The sequence below is a fragment of the Amblyomma maculatum genome, chromosome 1 (genome assembly GCF_055883805.1).
Source record: "Amblyomma maculatum isolate TAMU_Amacu chromosome 1, ASM5588380v1, whole genome shotgun sequence".
NCBI lineage: Eukaryota > Metazoa > Arthropoda > Arachnida > Ixodida > Ixodidae > Amblyomma > Amblyomma maculatum.
Window position 1 is genome coordinate 161,478,464 of NC_139344.1, and position 26,140 is coordinate 161,504,603.

General features: G+C 44.3%; 1 protein-coding gene across 4 annotated transcripts in view; it reads left to right on the forward strand.

The window, feature by feature from the left end:
• poe (E3 ubiquitin-protein ligase-like protein poe) overlaps positions 1-26,140 on the forward strand; it is a 298,383-nt gene that overhangs the window by 111,640 nt on the left and 160,603 nt on the right. For all 4 annotated transcript variants that reach the window (XM_084589458.1, XM_084589460.1, XM_084589459.1 and 1 more), the window contains 4 exons: positions 2,025-2,093; positions 6,676-6,765; positions 17,469-17,561; positions 19,740-20,027. In XM_084589458.1, coding sequence (XP_084445584.1) covers positions 2,025-2,093; positions 6,676-6,765; positions 17,469-17,561; positions 19,740-20,027 — 540 coding nt within the window. The remainder of the gene's footprint in view (positions 1-2,024; positions 2,094-6,675; positions 6,766-17,468; positions 17,562-19,739; positions 20,028-26,140) is intronic.

The following is a 26,140-nucleotide window of genomic DNA, read 5'->3' on the forward strand; positions in this document are numbered from 1 at the left end:
AAATCCTGTTACGGTTGAACCGTGCTGCAACTAATGATGCTCCAGCAAGATTCTTGGCACAGCAAACAACCTTCTGCCGAAACATTTTGTGAAGCAAAATTAGGTGTTCATTTGCTTTTTAACTAAAAATCTTGGTTTCATTTCTCACACAGTTTCACAAACTTACTATTCACGGAATTATTCTCAAAAGTAGAACTTTGGTTAGAGCTAGTTGGTTCATAGCATAAATGTTTTCTTGACAGCGCAGAAAAGACAAGGAGAGAGGCAAATGGAAACGAGACCGGCATCAATCTACAAGTGTTTATTTGCTTGTACAGTCGACATCACTCTTGTGTGAAGCGCTCGGGCAGTGCCCATGCCGCAATAAAACCTTAATATAAAAATCAGCCTATGATTTGCGGAAAAAGTGCTCATACTCAGCTTCACAGGTCTGTGTGGATCTACTTCCGTAAAAGCATTGCTTGTAAAAAAAAGAAATTGCGACGAGGTATCGATTTTTACGCGGGGAAGTGCGCCGATCGAGCGCTCTACTGTACTTGCCTGCGTAAATGATACCACCAAGTCGTGCCATGGATGCCTGGATGCCTGTCGCCAAAACGTAAAAATGCGAACATCATATGAGAGTACATATTCTTGGCATAACTGCTGTAAGGCTAAAACAAGTCAGCGTAGTAAAGAACACCACGGATTAAAGAAACAGTTTTAAATTTATCAGCAACCAAAATTGGTTTGGTACTAACGTCCCAAAGCAACTTGGGATATGAGGGAAACCGTAATGGGCTCCGAACAGTTTAACCACCATGAGTTATGCACTGACCTTGCACAGCACATGGGCGCCTTGCTTTTCACCTCTATTGATAAGCGGCCGCCACTGGCCCCGTGTCTTTATGTTCAGCAGTCGAGGACCCTAACCGTTAATCACCGCGGCAGGGCTACCAACCAAAATTACTAGGTCATCAAACTGAGTCTCAAAACAGTTGAAATGCGTCAACAGAGTCAGCAGTTGAATTCACATGCCTGTCGTTGATTATGTTAGTACACTTGGACAGATTTGGGACTGTGATGAATTTGTAATTTTGGTTGTTGATACTAATTGTTTTTCTAGGTTGTGTACTTTATTGTGCTGACTTTTTTTAACTCTTCATCTGTTGTGCCAAGGACAAGTACTCTGATATGATGTTTGTAGTTATATATAGTTATATATATTTTATATCTTTTGATGGTAGGTACCCATGGCATTGCTTGATTTTTGTCATTCCTATGGGCATGTTCGGGCAAAATAAACATCAGATGTGGATGTTGGTGCTAGTGTCTCCATATGTCTGTGTCCATCTTCATTGCACTATCAAGAACCAGTTTGTTATTCCGCAAACTGGTTTTCCATAAGCTTGCTTAAACCCAAAGCAGAAGGCTGTAGGCGAGAACTACAATATGGTTTGATACATTTCCCAAATGGAAATCTTGACCAGTTAAGCTGATTTAAGGAACAACTCCTATTTGATACCAGCTAGAATCAGCTTGCAATGGTTTCATAAACTAGCCTAACTGGTCAGGATTTCCACCTGGGTTATAATTTTATGTGTAAAAAGGGGCGGTAGATAAGTTTATCTGCAACCCATAAGCAAGAATTATATTGCACCCATGCTAGGGATGTAGTTTTTAATAAGACCAGCGCAAAACTCGGGGACAAAGGAACAGAAAAACCGAAAACAACAGGATGGGCACTGTAGTATGAACCAACTGGCCCAAACAACTGTTTTAATCATGTAGTTTTTACAGCGCCGTTCGGTTTGCTAGTGTGCTGGCAGTGCACTGTCCACTAGGTGCTGCTGCTGCACCTAATCTGTTTCGCATCGAAGCCGCAGTGGATAGAGTTTTCGAATTCTAGTCACTGCTTGTTATAAGGTGCCCAATCATGTTTACTGAGCCTGTAAATAAAACATAGTTCGTTACCAATTCAAGATGCCAGTTAATGATGGGAAGGTGCTTTTTTTTTTTTCCTTTTTTTTGCACATTTCTTTCAGATCACACTGCTCCAGCTCTCGGCACTTCTTAAGCAGGCAGACTCCAGCAAACGCAAGCTGACTATCACTGTGAGTTTGCTTTGTTTACACATTCTATGCAGCGCATGCAGGATCGCAGTGTGAGTCAACATAGAACTGGGCCTATCAAAAGGAGGGAGTATCCCATCTTTTCATAGAGCCTTCTTGAAAGAGAGAGTGTAGCACTGGTGGCTGTGTTTAGCGTGTTTAACTGCTGATCTCTAGGATGAGGAATCGAATCAGGCTGAGGGGCTGCTTCGATGGAGATGAAAAGCAAGGCACCCGTGTACTGTATGATGTCAGTGCACGTTTTCTATAACTACGAAGTTTATAAGTAAGCTGTATAGCTTTCCTTTGTAGCCATATATGGCTGTGCTTGGGTGGATGTCAATGAATAATTACTCCCTTATTAATGAACCCCAAGTGGTCAGAATTTCTTGAGCCCTCCATTACGGCATCCTTCATAGCCCTTGTCATTTTGGGACGTTCAGTGCAATAAACCAAACCATATGAGAGATAGCCACATTATACAGTAAAAGCTCGTTAATTCGAACTTCACGGGACCGGGAAAAAAGTTCGAATTATCCGATGTTCGAATTATCGAATGGCCTCCAAAAAAACTGACCAGAATCATTTTATTACGGTAAATGTACCGTATTTAATCGCGTAACGAACTCGCTCGCATAATGAACCCACCCAGCTCCGATTTGTGCCTACCAATCCGAAAAAAAATATATATATAAAGGCGTCCCTCCGTTTCGCGCCAGCGCCTTCACGGTCCCCAACACATTTCTTGGCAGTGCGCCAAGATGCTGCGCAGCGATAACGGCGTATCTTTTGACTTTAGCTCCGGCAGGGGGGAGGGAAGCGAACTTGGCAAAGTGCCAGCGCTTGTCCGGTTCGTTCGCTTTATCATGCTATGAGCGACTGGGAGGGGCGGCGGCGTCTACCGCCACTCCAATCGTCGGAACAAACGGTGCTAAAAGCCGGCGTCATGGTCGCGGCTGACTCGCGTGCTTCCGTTGACAACTGATAAGTGGAAGGATGGATGGCTATCGCAAAAAAAAAAAAGGTTTAACCCATAGTGCCCGTCCGAGATCATAGCCTTTTATGGGCGTTGGCATGGACCGCGCCGACAGTACTTATCCCTATTTCCAAATTAACAGGGTTGGAATTAACGAGTATTTAGTTGCGAGCTACGGAGGTTGCGCAGGAGAGAGCAGGCAGCCGCCACCGCGCGGCCATGCACTGACCTTGCCGCAGCCACGTCCCCTCCCTTCAACGCCGCCGGCCGCCACGCCGGTCATGGCGCCGTTTAAGTTTTACCCACTCTTCCATGGTTTTACCTGGTTCCATCTTCTGTTCCCGTTTTGGACGTACGCAGCCTCTTATTACGCCTACCGATCGCGGAGGTTTTTCTTTACCTTTCGTTTTTCTTTTTTTTTTCCCGCGTGATGTGCGCCAAGCCGCCCAGACGTGGCGGCGCGTAGTACGAATTATCCGTAGCGGAACCAACTCGCGTTCGAATTAACGGGCTTTTTTATACACAGATCTCTATGGAGCTTGGCCGGACCAAGCAGTGCAGTTCGAATTATCCGAAAATTCGAATTATCGAGGTTCGAATTAACGAGCTTTCACTGTACTAGCATAGCAGCTTTTGGTTTCATCTTTTTAATCATTTGTCTGGATATGGTTAGGCACTGTAATACCGCACATCTCATACACACACCTTGAGTTCAAAAACAGCCTCAGGCCGAAACTGAAAGCAAATTTGAGACCAAAGTGCCAGTGTGCCTTATTCACATTTGGCCACGCTAAAGTGTCCATCAATTTTTTTTATAAACACAAGATGTTTTCTATTCATGTATATTTTGGCATACTTGATCGGTAATTTTGCCTTTTGAGAAAAACATTGTGGGCCTTTTTCTCTACTGAAAATAAATTTTTTTCGGTAAGTTGCAGTGTGTTGACCTTTACTTGTCTAACTGGAAAATTTTGTTCTCTCCCACAGAAACGATATGTAAGGAATACCTTTTCTCTTTTCTTTAAAATGTCATGTTTGTTTGCTTGCTTGTGAACTTTTCATCAGCTTGTATTTTGTGGGATGTTAGCTAATCCTACTGATGTGGTGTTTATGTGAGAGATCTTTCTGCCTATTTGCAGCACTTTCAGGTATGCTATGTTTTCTGTTTTCAGTGCTTTTTTGATATTTGGTGACACATGTTTTGCTGGTAGCTGCAGTGAGAGTAATCCCAAGCTTAAAATTGGGGGTAAGGAGTATAGACACCTAATTTTTGGGTTCATGTTTTATCCGCCCCGCCGGGGTGGCGCAGTGGTTACGGCGCTCAACTACTGTTCCCAAAGGTGCGAGATCGAATCCCGGCCTCGGCGGCTGCTTTTCTATGCAGACGAAAAGCAAGGCGCCCGTGTGCTGTGCGATGTCAGAGCATGTTAAAAAATCCCAGATGGTTGAAATTTCCGGAGTTCTCCATAAGGCGTCTCTCATAGCCTGAGTCGCTTTGGGACGTTAAACCCCACAAACCAAACCAACCAACCAAACCTTTGTGATGATGCCTGAGACATTACTGCACACGGATCACCACATCCTATTAGACAACTGCGGAATAATTTATAGCCAAATTTCTTTTTTTCACCGTTTTTGGTTTCAACAGCCGACCAATGGCTGTGACGTCAAAACGAAGTCCGTATCAAGACAGGAATGAAGAAACAGCAATATACTTATTCCTGTGTCGTTTGAATTCACTACAAAGTTAAAGCCATCCTGCCTCAAGAACAGGAATCACAAGAAATGTAGTCACCGATTATATGTATCACTATTTTTCCATGCCGTGCGTGATCTAGACTTGATCGTGACGTCACAGCCATCTCTCGGCCGCTGAAACCAAAACTGATGAGAAAAGAAAATTCAATTAAAAATTACTTGGCAGCTGTAGGCAAAAACTGCGTGCAATTCGATATATAGGAATGTCTTCGGCATCATAAACAAGAAAAATGCCACCAAAATTTAGTGTCTATACTTCTTTAAGCTCCTCTTTTTAAGGTCGTTAATGACTTCCACTTATGGCTTGACTTCCACTTATGGCTTCTCTTGTGGATCCTCATCATGGAAATGGAAGGCTTTTAGGAGGCGCAACTCTCGGCGCGTGTGGCCGGTGCACCTCCTGGCGCACTTCGCTTCTGATTAGTAATTTATGCCATTTGTGAACTTGCTTTTGCATAGGTGTGACGTGTGCAGGTGGCTACTTTATATGTTGGTTTTTCTTTATTAAAACTTGAGTTGCGAGTCAGTGCGGGTGTGCTCCTTCTTGTGCTCTTTTTTTATGTCTTGTATGTGCTGTTTATTGATATTATCGATATGAAGCTTCACCTAGCTAGCCGAAACATCTTTTTTGCCCTGATGCTGTCTCGGGGAACCCACTGTCACATCTTCAGCATTTACTTTTTTAAAATTTCAACTATATGATTGCCATCTTATTTTCAGTAATACTTTATGAAAACATGTCTGTCGTGCTCACTGAAGGTAAGTGTACAATGTCAATCACACTTGTCTAGAGAACTCGAGCAGTCTGCTTTGGAGCAAATGTAGTGAAATATTTTCTAGGATGCTTTGGACTTGGCAAAGAACTTGTGCCTGTCTGCTGTTCTCAGGTCTGTTTGCATCCCCGTGAGCATAGGTATTATCAGTGAAAGCCAGTAGCTGCTTCAGAATTTTGCTTTATTTCTACCGCATGAGACTGCACGAGCGCTCTGGACAAATGTGATAGACTCTGTACAAGGCAAAACATGCGCTGTATAGGCCTTCGACGCAGTTCCTTTACAATCGAAATCATTTGAGGGATGCTCCGTTGATCCGTCACATGGTGAGGGTCATTCATGCCCATCTCAGTTAAACAGGGCCGCATTCCCCGCATGTCACTGGTCCACCAGCGGCTGGAATTCCTTCAGTACTATGAGATCTCATTTTACTCAGGGTAGGTGGGTGCAACATGGCATGACTGCAGAAGAAAAAGTTGACTGCGTACGCTGAATGCCCTCCCAGGCAAGCACGGAAAATGTGCGCCGTTCGTGGGGAACGCTACAAGGGCGTCATTGGGCGGCAAGCGAAGAAAACTGGTGGCGCAGTGTGACTTTTCCAGGCCGCGGGAGAGGGGAGAGTTTCGCCTCCTAGTAACTTCTTGCTCTGATTCTCATTCATGTATGTCCACTTTGGTGCTTGCTTAATTTGTAACTCTATATATCGCATACATTCATTACCATACAGTTGTAAGCTGCACAGTTGTGTGAAAGTCCTCCCAACGTAGATATCTATGAAAACTTGTTTCTTTTGGCATCAGCGAGAGCGGCAATGGAACTCTTTGGTACTGATTTTATGCATCGCTGATGGGGAGAGCCGCTGTGGGTTATAACTGCAATGGTTTATTGTTCATTAGGTTTTAGCCAGCAACTGATCAGAACTGTAGCTAGCTAAGGCACAGTGAAATGTTGGTTCTTCTTGCTTGATTGTTGACCTTTTGCAGCAGTGAAAAGTTAAAACCCAGGCAACTTTATCATGTTTTCATTATGCACAGACTGGCTCACCAGCAGTTATGTTTTCATGTGATTATACTTTCAGAGGTTAGCATCAGCTCCTGTTCCATTCACAGTGCTCTCCATCACTGGCAACCCTTGCAATGAGGACTTCTTGGCAGTTTGCGGCCTCAAGGTAGACAGTTTGTTTTCTGGCCATCTTTTTTCTTTATCTGCCAATGCACTGACTACAACTGGTGTGGTGTGTCTGATGTCTGTGGTGACTAGTGTTGGTCATGCGCCAATAATTAGCAACCATTTTCTGCTTCCGGTAACGGGGAAAGAAATGGTTATACAGTTAAACCTTTAGGTAGCGGCCCTCCATGTAGCGAACTCCTCATTATTACGAAGTTTTTCAATTCCCCGACGCCGTCCCCATTGAAGTGCATGTATCTGAAGACTGTAACGAACATGTCGCGGCAGTTGACCTTGATATAGAAAACTCGCGGCATTCACTGTCTCCTAGCTAGTGCTGAATTACTGGAAATTTGGCAGAACCCCACAAGTTTCAGAATGCAAAACATGAAGTGACGTGAGAGGAACGTCTGCGATAGCAGTTAGCAACCGCAGTTGATACAACATGCAGTGTTTCAGCGCCGATGGCACATCTACGTGGCAAACGTTTAGTCTCCACTGTTTTCAATTTTGGAACATGGCATTACAATAGTTCATACTTAAAAGCAGCGAAAAATAACAGAACAAAGAAAAAAAGACATTGGTCAAGCAAAGTACATCCATCGCTGCCGCGCAGTTAACTGCTCACGGGCTCCTCTACGTCGGAAGCGGGAACACAGTGAAGCGCGCCGGCAACACGAGGCAGAGTTGGTTTCCTGTGGCAACAGTGGGGACAAGCGGGAACATACTTGAAGACGCAGACACCTCCTCTCTAGCCAGCGGCGCGAACGCATGTGCTCTCTCCTTGTCTGCTTCCTCTTCCACCCCCTTTTTGCCATTCCCTCATAGATGCATCGCGCGAGCTGGGGCAGATGGGGAGGCTGCTGCTGCTGCTGCAGTTGCGCCACGCCCTCAGCAAAGCCTCCTAGAAACAATAACAGGCCTCCTGGAAATTTCGAGTAGGCCTTGCCTCAGTGCGATCGCGAAACGTTTCACTGCTTCTATAACCTCAAATAATTCCGATTTACTTTTGTAAGCACTTGCAATGCGGTTTCCCTTACAATCACTTCTTAATCTGATTTTCATACTGCAATGTCCTTATGAGTCTTTGCTCGAAAACTGCATACTGTGCAGTCCACTTATAACTGTATTGAGAAAACTAGAAAATCCATTTGTTGTAACCGATTGTTGTATCTGTACTGACGAAAAAAGAGGGAGGGGGTGGGGGTAAACAAAACAGCACAGCCACATATTTTCCCATGCATGTAGGCTTGCCTACTTGTATTTTGGCATCCTAAAAACAAATATGCAATCCATTTTTGCCTCTCTCTGTTAGATTTTAAGATTTCAATTGTTTTATTAATCAGAATTCTGCCCAAGTTTTAATAATTCGTACATTAATGACTGGCAAAACTTTTATGTCTACTTGTTCTCCTGCAACACCAGAGTGCAACTATATCATCAGCATAATTTTAGCAGCAGCAGTTCAAAGATTGTAGCCTGACATAAGGTGTGCATAAATTTGTCAATTTTTTTTTTCTATGGAAGTGCTAAGTTAATTCAATTTCGCCAAGAAAAATTGGTAGTTTTTTGTTATAGTTGCACAGAAGGATGTATAAGCTTTCATATACATCAAGAATGATTGAATTGTGACCACTACATTAAGGGATACCTTGGGCAACACCGTATGTCATGCTAAGAAAAACACTTCAGAGAAAACGAAGAAAGAAGTTTCAAAACATAGACTTGGACATGAAATAGCACACACTTTGTATTAAAACCTTCCGGGAACATAATCAGTCATTTTTCTTGATGCGCTTTTGTTTGTAGGAGCCTTGGTGATAAAACATATCTTGTGGAGAAGATTTCTATTTCTAAATGATCTAGAGTCACCAAGTGGGCCAATAAGCTTATATATGAATATGCAGCTAACAGTAACTCATTAAAGTGGATTCTGACTGGCTTTCGATGTCAGTGCATCATTTACCACCGATATAATTGCCGGCGAACGAAATGCATGCTCTCGAGGCCGCCACCAAGACTAGTGCGTTTGCACTGTGCCCTCCGCAAAAGTTGGTGCTAAGTTCTGCCGCACGATCGCCATTCTCACGTTCATGCTGTAAACGCAGTCAGCCTGCAACTAGTGGTAAGCGCCCATTGCTCGTCTTGCACCGCGTAGCATTCAGAAGCAAGTTTATTTTGACAAGATTTGGTATTCCGCGCAATCTTCTCTGTTCCGCGTGTTGCGGGACGCTGCTTCGCGACTACCGCTGCCGCTGGTCGCGACACTGCCTCACAGGGTGATCTATCCCGGCGTTGAAAGCTGCCCTTGCTCATCTGCACCATCACGATTCCGTACGCGGCAGATCGTGCCGCTCCTCGCTGTCGCACTGAGCACGACCGGCTATGCTACGCCGTTATCCTGCCATCGCGGACTTGACGCGGAGCGTCGGCTCTTCGTCATTGATTGCAGATAACCAGATGCGGCGATGCAGCGTCCCCGGCGATTTTATCTCCTCTCGCTACTTTTTTAGGCTAATAACGAAGCGCATTTCGCATTGTGGTTACGATGAAGGAACGGCGCTAGGCCGACTAGGCCTAAAGGCCCAACTCCAACGACATATCTTAAGCGTAGGCGCTCAGCGTCGGCGCTGTCAGCGCCGTGCCACAGTGGGTGTCACAAGCGGTGCGCATCTTCATGGGACTCTGCGCTGGCGCAGTTGGCGCTCACTGCTGATGCCTGTATTCGCGCTTGTGCGTTGTTGCAGTTTTAATATTCACTCAATAATTTCTGTTTTTTAAAGCATTAAGAGATGTAATTTAGACATGGAACTTAATTACAGTTTACACTTTCTACTTCTGCACAAATAAACGTATACATCATGGTAGAAGAACAAATGGTAGCGTAACTTCCATAGAAGCCTGCGTGTCGACTCTGAGCGAGGCTTTAGTTTCCCGGCACCCCCTGCGAACTGTGAGGCAAAACAAACACGTGACGTTGCTTGTGACGTCACAGTGACATACTTTTGGCAGGGAATTCGATTGTCTTTGTACTTATGAACGAAAAACAAGGCCAACAACGACGGAGGCAGAACGATGCTCGGATAACGCAGAAAAATGGACACCGTAACTGTTCAGCCAACTTTACTTGACGTGGATTTCTACTGTCAAGTTTTACGTTAACTGAAATGTTACGACATCTTTAACCACCTTATCATAGCATCGTTCTGCCTCCGTCGTCGTTAGCCTGGTCTTTCGTCGCGCGTCATGTAAACGCATTCTGGGGCTTATTTCTTTGGGCACGTTTGTGAACAAGGGCCTTCAAGTGAATTCGGCAAGCACATGGATAGAATCACATGGCTTGAGGCATTTCACTAAGGGCATAAATGAGTGAAGCTGTGCTGCACAGAAAGCCAGGCTTTATTAATTCACGATTACTTACATAGACGCTTCACGACAATGAAATCTTTAAGTGTAGGAAAGCGACCACTGCTCATTCGTCACAGTCTTCATGAAATCCTCGTGATAACAAAATGACCTGAGCGTAGGTCTCCAAACGAGTCACAATGAGATTATAAGAGGGTAAAAGATCTTGCTAACAAACAAAGTACATATCAGTGTCAAAGAACAAAAAAACAAACGATTGGAATAACTAACGCTAGTGCTAGAACGCCAACCTGTAAGAGCTTAGGTAAGCAATTCAAATTGGGATTGCTAGTATTTAGAAGTTAATGCGTCTGAGAAGTGAAAATATCTACCATATAGCTTCGCTCCAATAAATCTCGCCCTGTTTAAGATTCCATTATTTTACTCGCTCTTCATTTGCCACTGAGAGGAGTCAATGTGAGGTTACAAATTTACAACTTAAGCATTTAACATGTTTATGAGAAAGATTGACAATAGGAACATCACTGTGATAACAGCTAAAGCACGTTCAGCGAACGTTGGTGCGGTAATACGACGCAGTTAGCAAAACACGCAGCAAAGGGAGCGGAACGGAAGGCTTTGAGCAATGCGACACGCGTCTTGGGGGCAATAAAATCTCACCTTCACCGTTCAATTAAAACATGCAGCGATACGCCGCTCATGCAGACGTGTATCTGTAAAACAAGGCACCACTTTTGCGACGTGCCCGGGAGGCCGAGCCGAGCCACCGAGCTGTGACGCAGCATTGTCCCATCGTCCGGAAATGCGCACATGCAGCAGCAATCAGTTTCTCATCGAGCACACACAGTCTTCGCCTTGCTGTAAAGCTCTACCACAACCAGCAGAATGAAATACTGACTGTTTGGTACAGATAACCCACTCTGTACGCAGCACGCAACGATGAACGTTGAACCGGGGCCGATGACGCACCCATACCGCGTATGAAAAAAGCTTTGGTCTGAGCCATTTCTGAGCTTTGGGCAACTACGCAGTGGATAATAAATGGCCGAGAGAGGCCGTTAGAAACAAGTTAAAATATTATTATGTGACACGTTTTTTTCTTACGCAAGAAACAAAAACTGCATTCATTCCTGAGCGCGAATGTTATGTTTACTTTCTAGTTCTTTGGAGTTCTGGCAGACCTTATTTTCTGTGCGCTAGTAATTTGCCTCACAGTTCGCAGGAGCCCTCATCATTGAGTTGATGCCGCTGGCAGTAGGCAGCTGCACGCGTTTTCTTCCGAGTTGCGCGACCAGTTGTACATAGACCTTGGTATACATCTTCCACATTTTTCTCGGCTTTTCAATACAGTCTGCAACGCCATCGACGCAACATCAATTTGTCCCGTTTTCCGTGACCGTAGCTGAGACGAGTCTTTTGAGTTTTGTTCCTCCACGGCTGAGATCAACCAATGGGCGGTGAAGGGTTTTGCCATCACGGCCACGTGCGACGATGCAAAGCGATGACAAAAAAAAAAAAAAAAAGTAAAAAGAAAAAGCACGCAAAGACTCGGCGCGAGCGAAAATTCAAAATTCAGAGGTCGCGGCCACCCTGTCCTCTCATTGGTATACGGCGCCTAGACGTGCGCCAATGAGAGACCTACGCGGGTGAGCAGCTCGGCGCCTGCGTGAACACTGACGCCGAAATCTAGCACAGATCTCGGCGCTCCGCTCAAGTTTGCTGGCATCTCGTACCGTGCGCATGCTCAAACCGGTTTCTGCATACGCCAACAGCGTCGACGCCCAGGATATGTCGTTGAAGTTGGGGAAGTTGGGGTAGAAGGGCGGGCTTCACGCAATTTTGTTCCTTTGTTTTCCGCTTCGGTGGGCTCGCTCATGGTCGCCAACCAAGATATAGGAATGGCTTGAATTGCGATCTTTCGAACCATAGAGTTAATACAAAGACTCTAGAGCAGGGGTTCTCAAACTGGGTTCCGCGGAACACAGGGGTTCCGCGGGCTGTCTTCTTGTGTTCCGCGAGAATCCTCAGAGCTCAGGGCAAGCACTGCTCTTAAAGAAAAATTTAATGGTGAAGGCTTGGTGAAATTTTGGATGGGGACTGCTCCGTTGTTTCCATGCCTCTTTGAAAGGGCAGTGGACATTTTGCTTCCCTTTGCAATTACATATGCGTGTGAACAGGCATTTTCAGCCCTCGCCTATCTGAAGAACAAGCACAGGAGCCGTCTTGACCCGGCAGCTGATATGAGACTGGCTCTGAGGGGGAGGGGGGTTCCCTGGAACTATTTGAAGGCTTTTGGGGTTCCTCCAAGCAAAAAAGTTTGAGAACCCCTGCTCTAGAGGGAAAGCTGGGCAGGGAAACGAGCTTCCCACTGGTTCGTCGCCATCATCAAATTTGTCATTGTGGCCAGCACAGTTTTTGCTCACTGCGTCAAAAATGAATAAAGGTTCGGACAACAGTTTTAAAAATCGCTGCAGATAACACAAATGTAGGAAATTTCTATACATTGTTTTCAAGTTTCAAGCACATTATATGATCTTTCAGGCACCTTCTTGGTCGTAAAGGGATGATGTACAACGATTGGAAACCATGTTTGCGAGCAGACATAGCAGATGCCCTTTGAGTTTCGGTTTCAAAGTTTTCGAGTGCCTCGAGGTCAGACACTTGAAACAACGAGAAATTTAGAGCAAACAGGAGCTTGCTCTTTCATGCATCGCGATGGCGCCTTCCTGCACTGTATGCAAGGCAACAGCTATAAAAGGATCCGGCATATCGCTTCACGTGTGAGTACAGTCGAACCCGGTTATATCGAACCCGGATATATCGAATTTTGGTTATATCGAACTCACGGAATATCCTCTTGAAAATCCCATGTAAAAGTATAGGAAAGCCGCGTCATATATCGAACTCAATTTCACAGGTCGTTCGATATATCAAACTTCGCACCACGCACTGGAAAGTGTGCCTTCACCAAAGATGATCGCATCACCCTTGGCCGTTTGCCGCTTGACGTTTTCAAGCCACGCGCGGAAGGAATGAAAGGGGCAGTTCGGCGACGCTGGTCTGAGCAGCGCCGTGCCCATTCCCCAAAGGCGCGCGCATCTGCAGTTACCGTTTCCCGCGCGTCATGCCATGTGCGTGGGTGTGCCCATTCTTTCTCTCTCCTTCAGCACGCACTACGCATGTGCCAAGCCAGCTCAGCCCGTTTTCAGACAGACATTGGACGCTTTCTCCAGCATGTGTTGCGAACCCTCCGCGCGCGCCGCGCGGCTGGCGTGGCTATGGCACCTGCGGATGTTAAGAAGCGGCAGCTCTGTTTTTTTTTTTTTGGGGAGTCATCCTTTCTTATCGTTGTGCTGTACGCACGGCGTAGCGTAAGATATGGCGGCTGCGGACGTTAAAAAGCGGCAGGTTTTTTTTTTTGCGGGAGTCTTTTTTTTTTATCGTTTATCCTTGCATGTATGAATCAACGAAAACACGCAGTCAGCTGCTGCGATCATGACGCCCGCCCCAAGCGGGGCGTGATAAATCGAACCAGGCTTGTTGCTATCAGGCCATCAAGCCATCACGGGCACTCTGCCAAGTTCGCTCCCCACCACCGCAGGAGCTATCAAGCGATAAATGCGCCCCGACATTATCGCTGTGCAGCATCCTGGCACGGTGCCATTGAGCTGTGGATGAGACGACCGAAACGGAGTGACGCGCGCCATCGACATGCAAGCGAAAATGCTCGCGATTTATGTCTGCCGCCGCAACAGAAACCTTGTTTTGAGCTGCTGCGGTGGCTCGAGTGGTGAGAGGGACGCAGTTCCAACAAGTTTGAAAATTTTCGCTCTGTCGCTGCTGCTCGTTGCTGAGATCGCTCAGTCGCTTGCATGTAAGCGAGCTGGCCTCAACACATTTTTTTTTTTTTTTTTTTTCAAATTCTCGGGTGCAAAAGTGGAGGGTGGGTTCATTATGCGAGTGGGTCGATTACGCGACAAATACGGTATCGTTTTTTCGCATCGTAAGTGCCGTCACAAGACGATTTCTGTATATCAGATTATCGATATATCCAACTATTTCGCGATCCCCTTCGAGTTCGATATATCCGGGTTCGACTGTAGACGTGCCACATTTTATATTTGCAAATTTCATAATAGGTGTTCATAATAATACCTGTGCCAACTAGACTTTTTTTTCAAGCAAGTCAAGTTATGCTAGATTAGATTTGTATGCTTGATTTTTTTTCCTGCTTAATCTTTAGTTTTACATTTTTTTTTTTGATGTCAGCTGACAGGCATGTATGCTCAGACTTGTCTTACACTGCTAAAAACTGCCCTACAAGCCTTCTGATGGCTTTGGCAGGCCCATATATGCATCATGGCATTCCACAAATGAATCATTATTATGATATACTTACATGATCTCGTTCAGTGATACATGGCTGTGAAATTGCACACTATGAGATGACTAAAATGCTCAGGATCCATAACTTCGGGCTGCAACTCGAATAAAAGCTCCTCAGTGATATGCCTTACCGCTGTATGCATGTCTTGCCATTAGATGCACAAAAACCATTATAATCCTGTTTATTTTTAGGTATATTCAGCTTCCTTATTGCCATTTCCCCAGCCTGCTAGGGGACACATTATGCTAATTTTAAAAGGTGAATTATCGAGTGTTTTCAGTGGCATCTAAATTTGTTTTAGAGTAATGTTTTGCATCGCTAATACATGTAATAAAGACTATATTATTTAGCGCATTTCTGATTTCTCATAACTGCTACTCCGTATACTGAAGAACAAACAGTTGTTAAAATGGCTGGAGATGATGCTGTGGTGAGATAATCCCATTGCGACATCGTCCCGCGCCAGGAAAGACACGTCAACTTCATCCTATGTGAAACGAAAGGTAAAAAAAAATGCACAAGATCCACAGGAGTAAAGAAGCCTTTGACATTTATAAAAGTAAACAAAATAAAAAATATGCACACAAGGCAAATCAACAGTAAACACACATGAGCACCCTTTAACATTTACTGTATGCAGCACTGTATGCACTGTGTATATATATATATATATATATATATATATATATATACCTGCGTTCAGGGGTAGATGTTTTGTTGAATTCTAGCTTGATATATCTGATGATATCTAGCTTGACAGCATCGAACGTGAACACGAAATGAGCGCAGCTATAGAATTTCATTTAAGCATAGCCTGCAAATATATCTGTTCCCGGTGTTTTCCTTATTTATTTATTTATTTATTTATTTATTTATTTATTTATTTATTTATTTATTTATTTATTTATTGTAAGTACCTACAGCGCCCATGAGGCAATATTGTAGGGGGGACACAACTACATACAATAAGACATGCAAAGAAGGTATCGGGAAACTTGTTAGCAAGGTAACACAACACACTAATAGAACACTAAATGAATTCACAAGTAGTATAAGCGATAACATAACATACATCAAACGCAGCACTGGTAAATGCATGAGGTCTGGAAGAAATATATCACATCATTTCAGCAGCACTTTGGAAGCCAGGTGCACAAATTACATCATTCGGAGGCTTATTCCAGTCCAGAATTGTTTTAGGGAAAAACGAATACTGAAATACATTAATGCGTCATTGATAACTCAATCTTTTTCGTGTTGTCTAGTCTCTCCGAAATGTAATATGGCTGCTTTAGATAAGTGTTTTTATTAATACCGGTACAATCGTAAATGCTGTACAAGAACTTCAACCAGCAGATTTTTCTTTGGCTAAAGTCTTCCACCCAATACGGTCGTGAAGTTGGAGCTCATGATACGAAAATGATAACTGCCAGATAACGCCGCTGAAGAACTGGAAAAAAAAAACAAAAAAACAAGTGGATGGCGCTAATTTAGAAATTTTCCCAATGCTTCAGTGCATGCTTAATCAATTATAGAATGAAATTTTGTTGTGCAGCAGAGGTGTTTCTTCTTGTCTCACAGAAGAAAAACAGCCAAATTAAGCAGCCCAGGCAAAATCAGTAGCCAAGCAAGACAGTAACTGCGAAAACAAAATTACTACTATCCCTTAGTGATTCTAGAGCTGTTCACCTATCTATTCGGAAAACAACAAAATCCACGGTGAAAAAAAAATTCAGGGGTGGTTTACTAGCACGGATATACATGCAATGTTTACAGCTCATGTTTAGAAAAGTATTGCCTCCTGTAGCTTTGTTATTCCATGCCTTGCCACGTTTAGCTAAGTACTTAAATAGTTCCTTGGGTTTTCATTAGGATTAAGGAGACCTAATTAACGTCTTTAGTGCCACTGTGTCATATAGGATGAAGCCAACGACCTTCGATCAAAGCGCAGCTTGAATGACTAGCAGCTTAATACGTGAAAAAAAAACAAAAAAACTGGGTACCGAAATTGCGGAGTGGTCTATCTAGCACTGTGGCCAGCAAAGTTAATCTTTTTACCTTGGCCCGTGTCTGGTGGCAGTTACTGGCGGCAAGTTTTTCTTGGAGTGATTGCTCAAAGGAGGTTTTAAAGCCGCCCCGGCGAAATCCCGCTTAGAATGCTGGTTGCAATTCTTCCGCTTAAAAATGGCTGCTGCATAGAATAATAAAATTACATCGGCATGACTTAGATAGTTGATAAATAAAGATGCCGTGTAAAAGTGGAGGTCGCAGTAAGAGCAGAAAGTATGCATCGGATCTTGAAGCGATGTCTCAAACGCGGCTGAGTAACTGCGCGGCGAGCTGACGACATGCAGTGAGCGGACGTGTAAGCGTTTGTCAGCGTCCCCTGGATCTCACGCTCCGGACCATCGCGGAAGGGCTTCAGAGTCTGCAGCGCGGTCTGCACACTTCCCCTATTCTAGCCACTGTAGCAATACGGTCTCAGGACAGGCAGCGATTGCGATGATGATAGTGCTCATTCCCTAACCACACTCAATTCCCCCTCACAGATTTAGCCATGCTGGTTCGTTTGCGACCATTATGCTATACTTGTGCCGTTCTCATGTCATCCTCTTAGTGTATTATTTTTTAGCAAAAATGCAGAAAAATTGTTGCGATAAATATGTTCCTGGAGGCCAGAAAGGTATCGTCTCAGATATTCTGCCGGTAATTGATTGTTATAAATGGTTTAGTCGTATATAGGGGCAATGTGGAAATTGATAAATCCCAAAAATTCAGTCGTTATAAGTGTTATATTCTGATATCTGAGAGAAAACCTGGATGCAATGAAAAATTGCGGACATTTTACAATTTCATTATAGCCAGGTTTAATTGTACCTGTAATGATTTTTAGAGTAACTGTTAATTATGATACTTTTTGTCTTTACTGAACATCGTTTTCTTCTGTTTAGGATTGCCATGTTCTAACCTTCAGCAGCAGTGGGTCTGTGTCTGAGCACCTTGTTCTTCATCCTCAGCTTGAGACAGGCAACTACATCATAAAGGTAAAGTAATTGAGTTAATTTACTGGTACAGCAGAGGAAACGTGACACATTGTGGAAACTGCCTTCTTTTTTATTGCTCAACTTTAAATATATTTTTGCTTGGGTGGGTATTTTACTGGCTGTTTTTTTTTTCTATTATTATTGCATATAGGTGTCTTATAAAGTGAAATTATGCAAAACATAGCAAATTGCACCTTCTGTGTGTGGTTTTGAAATTTGTTATGAATTCTGCCTCTTATATTCAAGCAAAAAAAAAGGTTTTATTTTAATGACCAGGGCCACTTTTGATGGGGGAAGCTCAAAAGCCCTGAAGATCCTTACACCTGTTGCCCATCTGCTATGCGTAATCATATGTATTGAGTGTGCTTGTGTTATTGTGTTGGTAGTTGCGCTCATTCTTACACTTAATAGGAGTAATTTACTATTGTATTATGCTGGGCTCTGCCTCTAGGCACTTCTTTTTGTTCCTTATCACAAATGTGTAAGAGAAGCTTGTGCAAAATGCTGTAACGATTTCTAAGGTTATGCTAACAGAGCTACTGTGAATGCTCTTCAGACAGTGCTGCTCGTTGCATTCTTAAGCCGCGTCCAGACTACAGTCGCATCCATCGTAACTGTTGTATTTATCGCAGTGCGCATAGGTGCTGGAACTCCCGTTTACTTAGCTTGCGACCGTGTATGTTCACACTAGGCCATTCGGTAAGATTCGTTCTTTACGACCGGCCAATCACCACTCTGGGCCAACTGGGTCTAGCATTTCTCAACATGGCGGCGGTTAGCAAGCGGTTGATAGCGGAAGTCGGGGCTCTTCAAGCTGAAAATGAGGTTACCAGTGTCTGTGCGCTCAACCTATACGCAGACGGAGGAATAATAGAAGAATTTGGGTTTGTCAAATCTTCTTCGATAGCGCATGCCTGTTCACATGGTTAGACAATGGTCTTGCACGTCAGCTTCCGTCCTCACGCTTCCCCAATACCCTTTTGGCAAATGTCTGATGCCACCGCCCCGCAACACTCGGTCAAAGGAATAAGGCATTATCTTCTCTCTTTTTTTTTTTTTTTTTAAACCAGCCCCCTCGCACGTAGTTCCAGCGTGCGGTCCGTTTGCATCCTTGCTTGTGATATTCAGTTTGCCAGCGCCTCGGAGGGATCTGGGCCGGTGCGGTGATTCAAAAGGTCATACTACTGACTCCAAGCAATGAGTCGGGGCACACGACAGACAGAGAAACGTCCGCGGAACCTTGTCCTCCCTCAGAAGACGCTGTTTTCTTTTTTTCTTTTACGGTGAGCTTCATTCAAACATCGATGGGTCTGCGCCAGTTCCATTCCGCAGCTCGACCGCAACGCCGCCCCGCATTGGCTTTTTGCTGCAGGCCAACTGTTCCCTCACTTGTCAACGGAGCCGATGGGCTGCGAGAATGCACTGGGATGAAGCGGGCATCCCCGCCGCCACAACCTCACTTTTCTAAAATTTGAGAGCTTGTTCGCACATGAAAAAAGAGATTGAGAAAGCACTTACTGCTTTGACTCTGCGCACTGGCAATTTGCGGCCAGGCATCGTTTTGCACTTAGCTCGGTGCAATTTCAGCCACTGGTAGTAAAGAACCGGGCTCTGCAGAACTTTTGATGAGAGACTGATAATTCTACAACGAAGATTTCGCACTGCACATGATCAAGCTGCGGGCAGACACAAACACTGACACAACACGAACACTGGCGAGCCGAAACAATCTAGCAGGGTCGGAACGTCGAACGGTGCCGCCTGCTAGCCGGTTTACGCGTGAAGTCTGGAGGACCGGAAGCCCCGTAACTGGAAAGGGAAAATTGAAACTGCTGTGCGCATTGGTCGTGCAGTAACAGACATATCAGTGCTAGTCGTAAAAGTCTCAGGTCCTCCGACATTTACGTCCACACTGGCTGCGGACGTTGCGCATCTTACGCTCAATGCGACAGCAGTCTGAACAGACATGTTACGTTTTTTGCGCTTACGTTTACGATCCTTACGGACGATACGTACATTGCGCACGTAGTCTGAACGCGGCTTTAATGTCTCAACTTGGCAGCGGTGTGTTTACTAATCCAACAGCAAGCTGGGCTGCTGACTGTCACTTTTATGTTTTGCACTGATTTTGCTTTTTTGCTGCTGAGTATATTTTCCCTCTCTCCGTTCTGTGTTTAGGCCATGTGGCTACCAGGCTCCCAGACAGAGCTGGCACTGGTGACAGCCGACTTTGTCAAGGTGTATGACCTTTCAGTGGATGCAGCATGTGCTCAGTTTTTCTTCCTGCTACCGACGGGACGACTGCGGGACTGTTGTTTTGTGTGTCCCGAGGAAGGACCACGGCACTTGTTGCTCATGTCATCAGCTGGCTACGTCTATTGCCAGCCCTTGATTGAGGAGAGCTCAGCTCGTCATGGGCCCTTCTATGTCACCAGTGTCCTCGACATCCAGCACCCTGACATAAAGGTGGGCTGCATAGAAAAATGTCTGATAGTTGAAGTGAAGAGTTAAACAAACACTAAATTGTGTGGAGAAACCTTCTGTGGGGAAGCCTCTGCATGCATAACCCATTTTAACATGCTTTTTACCTTTGGCTGCAGTCAGTTTTTATGTCATCAAGTCTGCTTTTTATGTAATGCCACACGTGGCACTAGGAAAGCCAGAAAAGGCTTATGGAATGTTCAGGGCTTGGTGCTGTTTCTCTTTTTTTTTATAATTCATGAGAATCCTTTTTAGGGCTCTACAGTGAGTACCTTTTAATATTTTTGCCCCATAGTTACCCAAAACATCTATATTGGACTAATTTTCAAACTATCTGGGAATAAAAGTTAACTCTCTTCCAGCTACCTGGTGCTACATTACTTGAAATTTGGTCAAATCCCACAAAAGATCAGTGGTGATAGAACATAACTGCTACTAAGTGTGTGATTGCAATGCGCGACTGTAGTTGACACAGTACGTCATGCTTCAGTGCTGTTGGCACTTCTCTGGCAAATGCAGCAGCCTCTGCAGCTTTCACTTTTGTAATGTGCCCCACTGCAATGGTGCAGTAGCTAAGATGCCCGACTAATGTGCTGGACTACCCAGGTTCAATCCAGACTGCCGGCAGTAGCGTTTCGGTGGTGGTGAAACGGAGTAGTGTTCGTGTGCTGTACGATGTCAGTGTACGTTAAAGAACCCCAGGTGGTCGAAATTTCCACAGCCCTTCACTGCGGTGTCTCATAGCCTGAGTCGCTTTGGGACGTTAAACCCTGCAAACCAAACCTTTTGTAATGTTGCACCAACCGTCTGTACAACAGGTCATGTTCAAAATCAGCACAAAACAGGTCATTGCAAAGATGACAGAAAGCGAACAGTGCACCTTCATTGCTGCTGCTCAGTTGCTCACATGATACCGGTGCCACCAGTTGATGTAGAGCAGGAGTGAGATCAGCAGAGAGCACCGGCAACTAGGACTATGCAAATGACGGACTTGTGGTTTGAAGCGAATAGTAATTTTCGTCAAATAGCTTTAATGTGAACATTGAAGCAAAATTTTCACTGTGCTAGCTGCGTCACATTTTGCGTACGCCGCAACTTGACCTTCAGCCGATCTTCAGCCGCATGCCTCTTGGCGCTCGACCTGCTCACCGCTTGCTTCTGCACACGGGGTGCACTGAGTGGGCGGCGCTCCATTCTTCTTTGCTACTACTTTGCTTTTTCTTTTACTTCAAACACCAGGCAGATTTCATTTGTACCCATGCATATCGCCTTTCTCTGGGGAGCATCCGAAGGCATGTGTATACAGTGCAGTCCACTTTGATATTGAGAAAACCGGAAAATCCGATCGTTATAACTGATTATCATTATATCTAGACCTGCGAGAAAAAAAAAGAAAAAACGAAAAAAATAAGTGCACACCCACGCATTCTTCTAGGCATGTAGGTTTGCCTACTTACCAGTGATGAGTGAATCGGGTTGAACAACGCTAATTATCATAAAGAGCACTAAACACTTTATTACAGGATACATCAATAGCCATAAAATAACTTAAGCATACTTTAAAAAGTTGGAAATTCGCTCTCCTTTAAGCAGCAGCTGAAGCTTGCGTACGTTGGCGGCAGTCCTTTTTGCATGCGCGAAACCGATTATCGACTGATGAACTGCAGGGCATTCCCAGCCTTGATTATTGTTAATATCAGAGATTATCGTAATTGCCGCATTTTTTCACAAGGCTTCCAATCTTGAAACTCTACCATAACTCTTGAGGAATCTGCTACTTCATCTCGAGAGCTATCCTTCAATGTGGTCGGCGCCTTCTTCCATGGACGCACAATCGGTGATTGTGATGACGATACGGCCGCACCCTTTGCGCGGGAACCAGCAGCAGGCAGCAATTGCGATGATGATAGTGCTCATTTCCTAATCGCATGCAGTGGCACTCGCGGATTTCTCGACAGCCCGTTTTCGCCGCATATGTCGAGCTTTCACATTATTCTCTTCTTAGTTTTTTATTTCTTATTAAACATTCAGACACATTTTCGTGGTAGACATACTGGGCGGCGATAAAGCTATCGTTGTATCTAATGTACCGCCGATAATCGATCGTTAGATCTGGTTTATTTTTACTTTGGGCCAATGGGAAAATTAATAAATCCCAAGAATTCGATTGTTATAAGCAGTATATCGTTATATCTGGTACCGTTATAAGTGGACTGCACTGTATATGCTGAGAATTGAGGCTCGCCTGTAGTGCTATGCCATGAATGAGGCATCATCGCTTAGTGCGAGCTCTTTCTATGCTTGCCTACCCGCCGAATCTGCTTATCCTGCCGACATGGCTCACCATGTAGAAGCAGCACATAGGAAAAATGAAGCTGGGAGAGCTAAGCAAGTGCTGGACACTCCCAAGAAGGGAGATAAGAGACGACGCAAGGCGGCGGAGAAGGTGTGACAAAAACAAGAGAGAAATAATTCATTCTCATCCACAACTACTACTGCTTTCACTTTGCATATCCTGGCTTACCTGAGTTAAGCCATTGACAAATTTTTTCGGGTGTTTCTTGCTCACGAGAAAAAAAAAATATCTGCACAATAAGCATTTTCGGTGATATGCACTGTAAAATCTCATTCATTCGGCCTTCATGGGATTAAGAAAAATGTTGAATTATCTGAAAGTTCAAATTATCAAATGGGTCTAAAAGTCTGCCAGAAATTGTTTGCATCATAGTCTATTTGTGTAATGAACACCTGGAATTTGGTTGTCTATATATGTGAGATGAAAACTAGATGACATTATCTCACGATTTCGTCAAGTTTCTTTTCTTTTTTTCACACTGCCAAGATTGTCGTAGAATTGCTAAAAAAATCTTCGGTTCCTCCACTGCTCATTTCACAGTGGGGCACAGCAATGATTCCTCATCACAAACAGTCCAGTCGTTTTGCAACCCTGCAGTGAAGCATCAAAATGTGGCCGGGCTATTCGTGAAGAGGGAGAAATCCATGCAATGAGACATTCTCAAAATGTCATTGCTCAGTGTACTTGGAAGAGCGGGGATAGTATGTGGATGCAAGAGAGAGAAGTGTGCGCAAGCGTTAAGACGGCATAACTCCATTCCAAAATAAAATTTAAAAGACTAGCAGTGACGTGAAAAGCAGTGTCTGAAACCGTGTGGCTGGTTGATGTTTGCCTAATGACAATAGTGCGATGACGTGAATTGTAACTGGAACTATGCTGCTGTGCTTTATTTCAGCAGTGGGTGGCTTCAATCATCACGTTCATAGCGTGCACTCCTGAGCTGTGCGTCCACCATAGTTCCACACAATTCATCGTTGGAGAGGTCTATTTGGATGATCATTGCCTTTGTTGGTCATACCTTAACATGACCCCCATCTAAATTAGCTGGTGCGAGTCCGTCCATCTTCAAATTAAGAAGCGTCTGACACCATTGACTTGCATGGATGTTGGCCGGGACCGTTCTCCTAGTTCGAAATATCTGGCATTTGAAATGAGTACCCATCTTCATGCGCCTCGTGCTAACTCCTTCTCCTGCTTGTGTTGTCACGCTTGGCTAACTTTTTTCGCATAGAGAAGAGTGGCTGCGGCAGTTGCAGTCAGCTCATACTCGTCCTGCAGTAGTCCATGTCCTCCATACTGGTTGCAGCACATGTACAGCATGGGTAATGCAGGCGCAGACATCTAGCAAGTAGAGATCTGGGTGCTGCCGCACTCATGCCTGCTTGTGTCAGCTTCCATGCGCACACTCAGATTGGCTCCAGCATACATGTAGCCATGCCGCATGCCTAGGGAGTGTCAGTAGAGACTAGGCCTTGGTTGCGCATGCACTGCAGTGCCATCCTCTGAGGAGGTGCGGGTATTAAACCAAAACTACATGAAGCAGGCGTTTCACAAACATTATTCATTCGAGACAAATGCTTCGAAGTTGGATACCAAGCATTCGGATCGAACAGACTACCGAACACTTGTATTTTCGGCGAAATATTTGAAACTATCAGATAAGCTCACAGGACTACCGGCAATTTAAGGCATGGTCCATTTCCTAATGCAGTGACTCCCAGAGGTGCCCATGTGCTGTGCAATGTCAGTGCATGTTAAAGAACCCTAGATGGTCAAAATTTCTACGAGTCCTCCACTATGGCGTTTCTCGTAGCCTGAGTCGCTTTGGGACGTTAAGCCCCACAAATCAAATTAAATCTGCAGTTGAGAGGGGAGCGTGCGGAAATAGGTGGGCAATTCAGTATGGCCCACTTTACAAACTCCCCATCCCTTGTGCAGCCAACGTTCAAGCTGCAGCAAAGGGGGTATTGCTGGTACCCATGCCACATTACCAGTGAGATTGCTAAAATCCTTTTCGAGTAATTGTACATAAACTGCATACAGTGAAAAATTGTTTTTGTTTTTTGTTGTTTTTTTTTTTTTCATTCTCAAGGCACACAGATTTTTGAAATGTGGTGCAAAAATGTAAAATGCTCATTTACGTGGGTTAACTAATACATGTTTATATTGTCTCACTTCAGGCGTGTTGTTAAGCTCTTTCTTGAGATGGGGGAGGAGGTCCTCGAAACTTAAAACTGCCCTTCCAGTTGGTACTCACCTTTAACTTTTGATATGAGTCAATTGTAACTCTTTTTAAACAGAATGTACACTTATTGTGTGTTAAAGGAATTACAAAAACATCTGAAGTCCTGAACATTTTTTTGGGCGGGGGGGTGATAACAAGCACCTTTTTCGTGTGCATTAATTACAATCAAATAAAATTAGCATGGTGTTGATGTTTCTGATGGTATGCTGACATCCTGTGGTACTGTTTGGAGCAAAAGTGGTGCACAACGACCAGTTGGTGGTATTGCTCGCAAAGCTTAAAGCCCCTTGATCGTTTGAAAGTTCTGCCAAACTTCTTTGCTGCCACAAGACCTCCTCACTTCATCCTCACCCCTTGTGAGCCCCTTCCGTGAAGAGGTGTTCTCCGCTTGCTGACCTGCACGACGGTCTCTTAGCCATTGCCGAAGCATGTGGATCTAGCGTTTTGATTGTTTTTCTTTTTCCTTTACGCCATTTTTCTCCTTGGCTAGGTAAGCAAACGTTCCACGCTGTGCTTTCTTTGCAATAGGCTAGCACTTTGCCGTGCTGTTGTACGTATAACTTCAACAAGTGCCCTGAAGATGGCTATGCCGTTTTCCTGATACCGCTAGGAAAGTGGGATGGCTTGTGCAAGAAGCAGTGGCTTCACAACATTGATCGAAAGAACTTTGTTCTGAAAAAGAACAGCATTTGTTTGCGGGGTAAGGTGCTTTTCTAACTGCTCGTAATAAAGTGTCACCTGATGATGCGTTTTTTATTCTTCGTGCTTGGTCCTTTATATTCCTGCTGTGGCAATCTGTGCATTGCATAGTAATGAGGTTGTCCTCAGCATGCTGAGTATTCTGCAGGGTTCCATCATTTCGCATGTTGTCGACTTATACGGTCAGAAATACGTCTTTATTTTTCACCTGCTATCTATACTCCATGGCATATTTCTACACTACCGTAGATTCTGAATATAATGTGATAGTTTCCTCAGTCACGTGCATCTTTTCATCCGTTGTGCATGCACAAAAATAAATCATCCTGCTGATCATGCTCTCATTTTCTTTAATAATACACCTTTTTGTGGTGTCTAATCAAAATACCAATTTTATATCCACTACTGCATATTGAAATGAAATTTTGATGTCAAGCGTAATAATGCATAATTCAGAGACGTTTATCTTGGTATAGATATAGAATGCATTCTCTCGTACGTATACAGAGTATTTTCTTAGGCTTCCTTGACACCAGTGCCTATTGTGGTAAATTGTGGTCGATGAATGGGTGCGCACGCTTTTAGATCACATTTAAAGTGTGCAGCTGTTGTATTCAGTTTACAGACTACAGCACAAAAGTCACTTTCACACTGAGAAGGGAAACATGTGGACAGATTAAATTAGATACACATGCATGCACAAGCAAAGAAAACATTTTGAAGTACAAGCTCTTTTAAGCCTAATAGAGTGTTAGCTCTATTAGCCTTATCTTTGAGTTTGACTAACTAGCATAATTC